General features: G+C 37.8%; 1 protein-coding gene across 1 annotated transcript; it reads left to right on the top strand.

The window, feature by feature from the left end:
* Nucleotides 1-3376: 3376 nt before the first annotated feature.
* LOC107792275 (F-box protein At5g03100-like) lies at nucleotides 3377-8564 on the top strand. The gene is made up of 3 exons (XM_075231399.1): nucleotides 3377-4066; nucleotides 4830-4967; nucleotides 8235-8564. Exons 1-3 carry the CDS (start codon nucleotides 3377-3379, stop codon nucleotides 8562-8564), a joined length of 1158 nt encoding a protein of 385 aa, XP_075087500.1.
* The last annotated feature ends 4051 nt before the right edge of the window (nucleotides 8565-12615 follow it).

Below are 12615 nucleotides of genomic sequence, written 5' to 3' on the forward strand. Positions count from 1 at the left end.
AATTCCTTCTCTGGACCTTGCAAACTCAATGCCAAGAAAGAATCTCAATTCTCCCAAGTCTTTCATTTTGAACTCGGTTTGTAAGTCTTTCCTTGTCTGAGTTAGCAGCTGTTGACTACCGCCTGTAATCAATAAGTCATCAACATATACTAGTATTATAGTGATATCACAGCCTGTCTTCTTAGTGAAAAGAGAGTAATCATAATGACTTTGTTGAAACCCCATCTGAACTAGAGCTTCTGTCAGCTTTTTGTTCCATTGTCTTGGTGCTTGTTTAAGCCTATACAGGGACTTATGTAGTTTGCAGACCTTCAGATCACCATTTAGGAAAGCATTATGGACATCCATCTGATAGATGAACCAGTGTTTGGATGCTGCCAGGGCCACTATTGATCTGACTGCCACCATCTTTGCCGCATGTGAGAAGGTCTCTATATAATCCAGTCCCTCCTTTTGACTGTAGCCTTTAGCTACCAATCTAGCTTTATATCTCTCTATCTCCCCTGAGGCCTGGTACTTGATCTTGAATATCCATTTGCAACCAATAGGGGTCTTGTCAGGAGGAAGATCAATAACACTCCATGTGTGATTACCTTCTAGAGCAGCAATTTCAAGCTGCATTGCTTCTACCCATTTTTGGATCCAAAGCAGCCTCTCTGAAAGTCTGAGGCTCTTTGATAGCTGTGTATGCTGACAGAGCCTGCTTGTAAGGCAGTTTAATAGCAGCCAGTGGCGGACCCGGGATTTTGTGCAAGCGGGTTCAATCTTAGAAGTATATAACTTTAGTCGTAAAATAGTAGTTGTCAAGGGTTCAAAAAAAATATTTATACAAAATCTACACAGCTTTAATCCTAATTTATACATATACACAGTATTATTTTTTGGTGAAGCGGGTTCAGTTGAACCCGCTAGCCACCACGTGGGTCCGCCACTGATAGCAGCATAGGACACATATGAAGCCATAGGATATTGACATGATTTGTTCTTGACAGGAATCACATAATCCTGCATTGCTTCCCTGCTCTAGTGGACCTTCTTATCTCCTGTGGAGGTGGAATCTCAGAAGGTTGATCATGAGACTCTGAAGTTGAAGCAATATGCTGATGTTCTTCATTAGGTGAGGCAGTGGCACTATGCTGATGTTCTTCATTAGGGACATAAGAAGTAGCATGAGGTAGTTCTTGACAGGCAGCAGAGGGATGTGAGGAGGCACCCTGTGAGTAGGCCTCTGCAGCTGGTAGCAAGTCAAGAATAGGAAATATAGGGGTATCAACATCCTTCATATGTTTGAAGGGAAAGAGATGTTCCTGAAATACTACATGTCTGCTCACAAATAAGGACTTGGTGTGCAGACTGTAGAGCTTGCATCCCTTTTGTGTTGAAGAATAGCCTAGCAAGACTGCAGGAAGAGCTCTTGGTGCAAACTTATCATTCTCCTTTGGACTGGATGCATAACATAGACACCCAAAGACTCTAAGGTGTGTGAGGGAAGAAGGATGCAAATAAAGCATTTCAAAAGGTGATTTATTATGTAATACTCTGGAAGGCAGCCTGTTAATAAGGTAAACTGCAGTTCTAACACATTCACCCCAGAACTTTAGAGGAACCGCTGCTTGAAACCTGAGTGATCTGGCCATTTCAGGGATTGTTCTGTGTTTTCTCTCTACCACTCCATTTTGCTGAGGAGTGTAAACACAGGAACTCTGGTGAATAATTCCAAGAGAGGAGACCAATGCTTTGAAGTCAGCACTAAAAAATTCACTCCCATTATCAGTCCTGAGAGTTTTAACACTAGTCGAGAAAGTATTCTGCACTGTGGTTAAGACGTTTCTGATGACCACTATAGCATCAGACTTAGAATTAATTAAGAACATCCAAGTATATCTAGCATAGTCATCCACAATAGTGACAAAGTATCTTTTTCCATCATATGTAGGTACCCTATAGGGCCCCCAGATATCATAATGTACCAGTTCAAATATTGCTTTAGTAGCTGCAATACTCAACTGAAAAGGTAACTTTGATTGCATTGCTACAGGGCACAGTGTACAATGATATGGACCTACATTTTTCAATGCTCTAAGTACATCATGCCTTTTGATTACATCAATAGGAGCATGTCCTAATCTGAGATGCCATAGGTGAGTAGATTCAGAACTAAGGTTAGCTGTGTGTGCACATTTATTTAACAACTGTGATTTCTGGAGTGAGTTCCCTTTCAGCAGATAGAGTCCATGCTCTTCCTTACCAATCCCCAGCACCTGACCATTGTAGAAGTCCTGAAATATGCAGAAATCAGGGAAGAATGCCACTAAGCACTGTAATTCCTTGGTAAGTTGAGAAACATACAGTAGATTGTACTTAAAGTCAGGTATAAACAACACATCACTAATATTCTGGTCTTTAAGTACTGTAGTATTTCCTGAGTGTGATACTGTCACTATATTTCCTGTTGGTAATTGAACTGTGCCTCTTTGATGTTTTGGTAAAACCTGATAATTGTTTAACATCTGTAGATTGGATGTCATGTGAATTGAGGCACTTGTGTCTACTATCCAGTTATGATTAAGATACTTGGATAGTAAGGCTATCAGAGTACTTGCAGCAGCAGCCTTGGAAGATGATCCCTCCTCAGCACTTTTGTTGAGCAGCTGGACAATCTGTTGATATTGTTGTTGTGTGAGATAGGGTACAGGTGGTGCAGGCTGAGAATAAGTGGCAGATTGAGGCATCATAGATATCATAGGGTATTGAGGCATAATAACAGGTTGCGACACTACAAAATTATCTCCTCTACCATGTTGACCTGCATGTTGGACTCCAGCCTGCATCTGTGGCCCTTCTCCCTGCCGATGGACATCGGCACTAGCATGATTAGCATATAGACCAAGGGTTCCTCCTTTCTTCTTAGGTTTAAAATCAGCTGGATAGCCAATTAGCTTATAACAGTTTTCCTTAGTATGTCCTTTGTAGTGGCAGTATTCACATTGTACTTGATTTCTCCTTTGTTTGAAATTACCTCCCGAGTTAACAGAGGTTCTATTACTGTAAAGAGAAGTACTCTCCATTGTCTCAGACACTTGAACTGTTTGTGAGAAATTTGCCGAACTCCTTTGACTTTCCTGATCCACTAGTAGAGAGTAGGCCTTGTTGATACTAGGAATTGGGTACATCATCATAATTTGGCTTCTGGACTGTGAGTATGACTCATTTAGGCCCATGAGAAATTGCAGGAGCCTGTGTTGTTCAAAGTGCTGAGCATACTTCTTCAACTCTGGATATGGACAACCAGGGCAGGGCATGAGAGCATTAAGCTCATCCCAAAGATCCCTCAGTTTCGAAAAATAATCAGATATGGTCATGGTTCCTTGAGTCAATGTATGAATTTCTCTATGGAGATAGAGAACTCTCGAACCATTCACTTTATCAAACATTCAGGGTCGTTTTCTATGATTACAAGGAGAAGAGTTATGTTAAAGATGTTGATTTATGGGTATATTTTGCAATTAAAGTTGCTAATGTTGAAGATTTTACACTTGAAATTGAATCTGGTGGTCAATATGAGGTTCCTCAGTTTGCATATAAGAATACATCGCTGAGGAATTTGGTTTTATGCGGCTGCAAACTGAACCCTTCTGGTAGTGTTAACTGGAGTAGTCTCGTCTCTCTTTCCATTAGGATCATTGAATTGACAGATGGTGCAATGGGAAAAGTATTATCTGGTTGCCCTAACTTGGAGTGCTTGGAACTGTATAATGTTTCGGGCATTCATCGTTTGGAAATTAGCTCTGTGAAGCTGAGAAAACTGATCATTGAAGACTACATGGATGGGAAGCTAGAAATATTAGCCCCATATATTCAGCATTTGCAAATTTCGGGGTTGTGCGATCAGATACACTTGTGCCAGAGAAATGTGGCTTCACTTGTCACCGCAGTCCTTGGCTATTCAAATTTTGAATGGAGATATGAAGAAGATAACTTCGAGGAGGAGTTTAGCTACTTGAAGGAATTTCTTCATGGTGTTGCCCAGGTTGAGAATCTTGAATTGGGTCCCTGGTACATCGAGGTCTGTTCATACTGTTTGCTATCCAATATTTAGAATCTTTTTTCGTTTTGCGACTTTTTATTTACTAGTTTAGTAACATTAACAGTGCCACTACTTAGGATAATCTGTTAACTAAGTTATTAAGTAGTAATTAATTAAATTCTCATGACAAGATCGATGGGACAGAGTGAGGTGATTTAAATAAGACCTTTTGGACTAAATTGTAGATGATGAACTGTGAGAGTAAAGTGGTTGCAATGGAAAGAACAACATGTTAAATTGGGATTATTTTACAGCGATCTTACTCATTTTAAGTCATGTGAACGGGTTTTTTGAAATGTTCAAAAGTCCATCGTCGGATTTCCAAACCGACCTTGAACACTTTGATGTGCAAAACGCATTCGCATTGTCCAAGTTGTTTTTACGAATTATTCAACAATTTGCATTTCATTTGTCAACTATGTTGCATTTCCTTGTTTTGACATAGTCTTGGTTTATCTATTTGGTTTATAAGCTCCTGTCCATATTGTCAGACAAGAGTGGGTTGCTCTAGTGGTAAGCACCCTCCACTTCCAACCAAGAGGTTTTGAGTTCGAGTCACCCCAAGAGCAAGGTGGGGAGTTCTTGGAGGGAGGGAGCCGAGGGTCTATCGGAAACAGCCTCTCTACCCCAGGGTAGGGGTAAGGTATGCGTACACACTACCCTCCCCAGACCCCACTAGTGGGATTATACTGGGTTGTTGTTGTTATTGTTGTTGTCCATATTGGAGTTGAAAGGCTGGCAGTCTCCACCATCAAGCCGGAAATTCTTAAAACTTAATGCAGCCTTGGATCAGTTGGACTTCCCTGGAGTTTGTAGCTTTCTACAGAGTTCATCGGATCTTGAGACATTGGTCATTGACTGGGACGATCATGATTCAAGAGTAAGTTTCCTTTAGACCTTTTTTTTGTTCATTTTATCAACACCAAACAACTATTAGTGGAAGAAGAAGATGTCACATATCAACACATTTCTAATTTCAAGTACTTTTGGAAAAACAAAATCATTGAAGATGTGGTATATTTCATAGATAATATGGTTACAAAGAGTGTGACTTGACTGCCTAACCTCTTCAAAAAAATAAAAAAAGGTAAAAATTGAACTGATTCAACCCTTAAAAGAAGATTGAGAAAGGTTCAATGTTTGACAGAAGTATCGGATTTAAGCCCCTAGTGTGTAAGCAAGAAGAGTGATTCTGTATAGGAGGAGGACTCCAATTTACACTGTGAAACTTAACTAGCCTAAGTACTTGATTAGCTTTACAACAATAGCTTATAACTTTGGATACTTGCTCCTCTGCACATTGTTCCCATAAGAACTAAAAAGGAAAAAATGTGAGGAGTATTCTCAAGTAACATGTGAACTCACAAAAAGATCTTACCGGGAAGTTTATCTTATTGCATTATTGGAGGTAAGCTTTGGGCTTTCTTTCGAATTCTGTAGGAAGGGAGCTTCCACTTGTACGTCTTGGTAGTGAGTTAAAGTTGTGATCAGTGATGAAGAGACTGAAATTTTGAAAGGTTTGGTTACAATTTGTGAAAAGACTTCTGTTTCCTCTTCAAGTTTGGATATTTCCTTTTTTGTTTGTCCAAAATTTCAACTTTTTGCCTTATTGTGAGTTGTGGAGAATACTAGTATATGTTTTCATCGGGTTCGAATTAATAGGGCTTTAGAAACTATTTTAGTTCAGCTCCGTTCTCATCATTTTTCTGTGTTTAAGCTCAAGACTTTCAGTTTGTTCTCCCTTCTTTGAAGAACACAAGAATTATTTGCAGTTTTGTATTGCTGTGTGTTTGAATTTAGAGCTGAAACTGTTATGAATAGACAGAACCATGTAGCCAACTTTTGTTGATAAGTAAGGTAAATTTTATAAATGGAATGGACAGCACTAAGAAAGTTGTCTAAATTTACATATTGTGCAATTTCCTGATCATATCTAACAAGGAATCTACATTATTTACATAGGCCAAGTTGCACTGAAAAGGTAGCAAGGAAATACAAATAAACTTAAGGCTATGTATATTCCTCCTTTTGCCTTCAAAAATTCTGTTGTTTAAATAGTAGCCAGTTGCAACTCCTCTATATGTTGCAGGACAGTAAAGACTTATTTGTGTTTTCGTATTTCTCTGTTCTCATCATTTTTCTCTAGCTTCTCTTGGTAGTGAGTGAAAGCTGAAAAATTTCTTCTCTGCGTCCAATAGGTGGCTCTATCCAGCTAAAGAATCAGCCACACCTTGACTTCTTTACCTTGAATTAACTTTTTAATCTCTTCAATAACACGTACATATAGTGCACAGAAGGTTATGCAACTCCCTTGACAGGATTCATAATAAGTAAAAAGTCAGCTTCCACCCAACTGTAAATGTGAACTCACAAAAACATCTAACCGGAACGTTTATATTGTTGCATTATTGGAGGTAAGCTTTGTTTTTTTTAAATTAATTTTGAAGGAAAGGAACTTCCACTTGTACGTCTTGGTAGTGAGTTAAAGCTGTGATCAGTGGTGAAAAGACTGATATTTTGAAGGGTTTGGTTAGAATTTGTGTAGAGACTTCTATTTCCTCTTCAGGTTTGGATATTTCCTTTTTTGTTTGTCCAAGATTTCAACTTTTTGCCTTATTGTGAGTTGTGGAGAATATTGGTATATGTTTTCATTGAGTTTGAATTTATGGGGATTTAGAAATTATTTTAGTTCAGCTCTGTTCTCATCATTCTTCTCTGCGTCCAATAGGTGGCTCTATCCAGTTAAAGTATCAGCTACACGCCCACACCTTGACTTCTTTACCTTGAATCAACTCTTTATTCTCTTCAATAATAGGTTCGTCGTGCCCAGAAGGTTTTGCAACTCCTTTGACAGCATTCAAAATAAGTGAAAAGTCTGCTTCCACCCAAATGTTTCTATTATCATCTTCAGGACAACATCTAAGCCCATAGGGAAATGCAAATTCTTCAACCATATTGTTTATTATTATGTATCTTTACACATGCCATTATAATATCACTAGCTAAGTTGGTCGGACGCGGGTGCAGGTGTCCGATACGGGTGCGGATCTAGAGGTCGGCTTCGAGATTTAAATTCTAAGATTCTGGGATAAGGATCCTAGTACGGATACGGGTGCGGGGATCCGACTAAAAATAATTCCAAAAAATAAAAATATCTCTAACTTATGAGAAATTTTGTGAAATACTTATGTTTAGCCGGTAAAGTGTGGATTTTTTTTATTCTCAAGTTGTAGATAAGTATATGATTGATTTCTAAGGTATGCTATTTTTTTCAAATTTACCCTAGTTTTGGTTCTAATTTCGGTAATCAAATTGTATCTCGTCTCGAATTTTTCATCTGGCATGGTCAAAGTACCCAAAATTGTTTGACCAAATCCGGTGCGGATCCCACACCCACACCCATACTAGCGTCGTGTCGACATGGGTACTGCACCTAAACTATCATGCCGAAGCAACTTAGATCACCAGAATAGTTTCTCACTATACCACCTTCTCCACATTTTCCTTGTCTACAACTGTTATCCATGTTTAGTTTTACGCGTCATGGATCAGATTTGCAACATTTACAATAGTGCTTGTCCATCTATGTGAGTATTTCTGAATGTTGTGATAGAAATCGCTCCCGGGAATTCGTAGTTAAAATTCTGGAAATTTCATTTGAATTCTTTTTTTGCAAGGATTTCGGAGTCTACATTTTAGTCTTCAAAGTTGATGGATTCTCTTTGCTAAATCTACTGCAGCAGCATGCTTATTATTCTTTTGTTGTTATAAACGTTATAGTCTGCTTGAGTTGCTGAGATAGAGAAATTTCATGTTGTCACTATCGAAATTGTTTCTATGAGTCAGCAAGTTCGACATTCAACTTTTTGGTAGTTGTAGGAAAAAAGATGTTTAATAAGGGGGATTGTACTCGGTACTCACCTTCAATGAAGATTTGAAACATCTTATAAATGATCGGTTTCAATGAAGATTTGAAACATCTTTTTTCTTGTTTGCCTGTACCACTTTGTAACATTTGCGAAGCACTTGACATGTTCCTTGAATCTAGAAATTCATCACCTTTTTATTTTATCCACAATCAACTCCTTGGTTATCTACTTCCATCTGAGGAGAATAAATGGTTAATATAGTAGGTTTTTTCCTGCAGGACCTACTGTCAACGTACACAAATGAGGATGAACAGCACAGGAGGTTTGAGACATATAATTTTAACAGCTCATTGCTACATTTAAAGACCATCAAGATCATTAACTTTGATGGACCACTAAGTGGAAATAAGTCTATACAGCCGTTGGTGAAATATTTGCTCAAGCATGCAACAGTGCTAGAAAAGTTCGTCATTGCCGCCAGATACAAAAGGAGTGATGTGTCTCGGGATTATGTTAAAATGGAGCAGGAGTTCCTAAGCTTTCCAAGATCCTCTCCGCATGCCTATTTGGCAGGTCCCTATTGTTTGAATCAATTGCAACATACTTAGCAGCTGTTACGTTATGTTTTAAACTGGTTTTGTAACTGCAAGACAAGGTTAGGATTGACTTGTCAGTATCCAAGGAGTTGTTAATAGTTCTTCATCATGTCTCAGTGACAAACGCATTTATTCTCTGTTCATCATGTAAGAAAGTTTGCTCTAAATGTTTGATTTCTATTCATATTGTTGAAAATTTAAGGTTGAAAATCATTTTGCAAGAACAGTATTTCTGTTGGCATATGTTATTTTAGTTGGTGGAGAAAATATTTATGGAGTTGGACAGCATGTGTGCTGTGGGTATTACAAAAGGAAAGAAATAGCATGTTCTTTGAAAGAAATGCAGAAGCTACTCGTGACTGAAATAAGTGTTTGAATTTAGTTAGTTTTTGGTGTAAATTGAAAAGTCTATTTCTTTGATAGACTTTACATTCAGGAGCAGCCTCAGGTGTACATAGTTTTTTGTACTCAACAGCATGGTCTTTATGCTCGGCCAGTTATATTCATTTTCTGCAGTTTATAGTGCCACACAATTCATCTGTTCTGTAGGTTGGTTCTTTTGGTTGCAAATTTCTTGAAAGACTATTAATCCTAGTTCAGAGAGTTGTTAATGCAACTTGAAAATTTTCGCAGGGCACCAATTTTACCAAAAAAAAGAAAAATAAAAGTCCATGGCTGTGATAGACTTTGCCTTAAGGAGTAGCCTGAGTTGTATATAGTTCTCGTACTCACCAGCATGGTCTTTGTGGTTAGGATATACTCCAAATGTAGTGTATTTTTAGAGGATCCACCACGGGTGCGACAATATTTTAGAGAATCCGCACAATGTGGACTATGATTATAATTTATAAGATATTAGTTTCTGGACACACACTTTGCACCTGTATATCTTGTGTTAGTTATTAAGAAAAAAAAAACTTTAATTGTATACATATTCTAAAAGTATTTGTTTGAGTTGTAAAGTCTTTATGTAATGTTAAATTACTGTATTAAATTGTGACCAATTAATTCCACTTGACTGTCTCGATATCCCAATATAGTTTGAGAGACTACCTTTTTCCTTCATTTACCAAGACACACTGAAGATGAAACTTCTTGAAAAGGAACCGTTCTTGAAAAATATTAGTCTTAGAAACAAAGGTATTTTCTTCTTTCATTTCTTTAATATGGTTCCTTTTTAATTGAAGATTAACAATTACTCCCTCCGGTTCAATATTTAATTAATTTTTTGGTCTTATTTTTATGGTCCATAATATTTGTTTTTTCAGATATCTAAGAAGGAATTAGCTTTTTTTTTCCCAAAGTTGTCCTTAAAGTATAGAGCTTAAGAGTAGTTGTTATATTTTCAGTGAATAAATTAAGGTTAATATGGTAATTTTATTGTTAATTAATGCTAAAAGGTGAATTCATTAATATGTGTAAAAACAACCAAAAAATCAATTAAGTGGACCGGAGGGAGTATGTACTAACAACCGCTCTACCTTCACAAGGTAGGAGTAAGGTCTCGTACACATTATACTCCTCACACCCCACTTGTGAAATTACACTGAGTTTGTTATTATTGTTGTTGTTTACTAATAATTATGTACCAAGACCGAAAAACCGAAAAGTTTGTAAATGTTCCAAGGACAAATTAATAAAACTCTACAAGAAATAATGAATAATAGGTATAAAGGAAAAGTAAATATTAGTATTTGGACACCTCCCTTGCACGTATATCCTATATGAATTATTACATAATTTATGTATTCATTATATTTTACTTTCTTTTTTTTTTTAATCTGCTTCAATAAGAATACCACTTTTTATGTTTAGTAACTTCTTAGTTTTAATATTCTACATGACGTATTTAAGATCACAAGATTCTATCGTCCAAACAGGCCGGTCGTTCTAAGTTCCGGGGTTGGGTCGGATAGGACCAGATCCAATCGGATCTGATCGTAGCTTCGAGTTCAGGTGCCGTACTGCGGCCGGACCGGAAAGGAGGGGGCAGCGAACCTCCTGCCAAGAGGCCAAGGTTGCTTGCTAACTCTCAGCTACTTGTTAGAAGGAAGTGCAGCTTGATTGTCGGGGGGAATCAACGAGAAGGAAAAAATAAGGTAGATTATTCTATTTCCTCCTTTGGTAAGGATTGGCTTTTTGTTCAAGGGTATGTTTTTCAATAGCATATATGTACATTATACGCTTTTTTCCCTTAAGACACGATTTAAATCATGCTTATTTACACCTAAAATGTGACGGAGGAGTATAAACTGACCAATTTTAATTGCACACATGATATACAAAACTATCACGAAAACAAAAAAGGTTGAAAATCAGATCATTAACTAATTTGAGAACTTGAGCTTACACCTTTGGAATTGATATGTTGGAGCAATAGTAAAGTTATCTCCGTATAACCTATAGATCACGGGTTCGAGCCATGGAATCAATTACTGATACTTGTGATATCGGGCTATAATTTCATATATTTGGATGTTATTCACCTTACTTGTTTGTTGTATGGATGCTAATTCGTGCGACATTTGAGCTTAATTGAGTTTATTTTACGTGTAGGAACACTTGGATATGAAGTGGAGAAAAATTATAAAAAATGGTACCTCGAAGGTACAAAATAGAGCACAAAAAGAAGACATTGTAAGGTCATGAAAAGTTACCGCCTTAGACAGTGAAAGGCCATAAAAACTCACAGTCTGAGACAAGCAAGGGTTTGTCCATAACATTAACTTTGTCGCCCCTGATGATGCAAGGCCGCGTAGTGTTGGCGCCTTGCACTGTTATTTTGGCGCTTCTGATGCTGCCCCCGTGTTGATGGTTTCTATCCAAGCACCTTTGATTTCCTCTTTTAATTTTGGACTTGTACACTTTAGCCCTACCATATAAATACCTCTTAAAGTTAGTTTTTAAAGAGGTAGACATTATTGGAGATATAAGGTTACAGAACGAATCACCGGAGTTTTCTCTCCATTCTTCCTTAATATGTAGTTTAATACTTTCAAATCTTATTATGATTGTTTATACAATTATGAGTTAAACTTTATTATCTAGGGTTTGATGGAACCTATTGGAGGATGATTTTCCATTGCGTTTAATGTAAATCTGCCATTGACTTTTCTCTACCTGTTCAACTATGTTTTTATTGTTGTTGATTGAAAGTGCCCTCAATTGAAAGTGCATATTTAGTGTGTATTTCTTAAAAAATAGTGCACATTTAGATAGTTGTTGAACAACACAACTCCTAACGTATATGAGGAATCAATACAGAGGTTTTAAATGTGAGTTTATGTAACGACCCGACCGGTCGTTTTGAGAATTTAAGTCTCGTTTGGCGGCATAAGACCCTGAGCAGCTTCATATTATGTGTATTGACTTGCGTGCGTGGTTAAATTCGGTTACCAGATATTTCGGAGTGATTTAGGACACTTAGTCCCTAAAACGGAAGCTTAAGTCTTAGGATTTTGACCGTAGTCGGAACTATGTGAAGACGACTCCGAAATGGAGTTCTGTCGGTTCCATTAACTTTATTGGGTGATTTTGGACTTAGGAGCGTGTCCAGACTGTAAATCCGAGGTCAGTAGCTGAATTAGGCTTGAAATGGCGAAAGTCAAATTTTTGGAGATTTGGATCGGAAGTGAACTTTTTGATATCGGGGTCGGAATGCGATTCCGAGAGTTGGAACAACTCCGTTATGTTATTTGGGATTTGTCTGTAAAATTTGACGTCATTCCGGGTTGATTCGATAGGTTCCGGTACGGGTTTTAGAAGTTGAAAGATTTAAAAATTTATAAGTTCGATTTATGGTGCGATTCGTAGTTTCGACGTTGTTTGATATGATATGAGACCTCAGGCGGGTCCGTGTTAGGGTATAGAACTTGTTGGTATGTTTGGACGAGGTCCCGAGGGTCCCGATTATTTTTCGGACAAGTTGCGGATGATTTCCATAGTTTTGGGGAGGTCTGAGTTCTGATGTAATCGCACCTGCGGACCTTGGGCGCAGGTGCGATGGTCGCAGGTGCGAAGATGAAGGGGCAGGTGCGAAGATGAAGGCGCAGGTGCGAGAAGA

Source organism: Nicotiana tabacum, chromosome 15 (assembly GCF_000715075.1).
Source record: "Nicotiana tabacum cultivar K326 chromosome 15, ASM71507v2, whole genome shotgun sequence".
Lineage (NCBI taxonomy): Eukaryota > Viridiplantae > Streptophyta > Magnoliopsida > Solanales > Solanaceae > Nicotiana > Nicotiana tabacum.

Excerpts from the sequence above, each read along its gene's own strand:
- LOC107792275 (XM_075231399.1), top strand. The coding sequence starts at position 3,377 with ATGTATGAATTTCTCTATGGAGATAGAGAACTCTCGAACCATTCACTT. Across the intron at positions 4,067-4,829 it reads TGGGTCCCTGGTACATCGAG|TCTCCACCATCAAGCCGGAA; the intron begins GTCTGTTCATAC and ends AAAGGCTGGCAG. Across the intron at positions 4,968-8,234 it reads GGGACGATCATGATTCAAGA|GACCTACTGTCAACGTACAC; the intron begins GTAAGTTTCCTT and ends TTTTTCCTGCAG.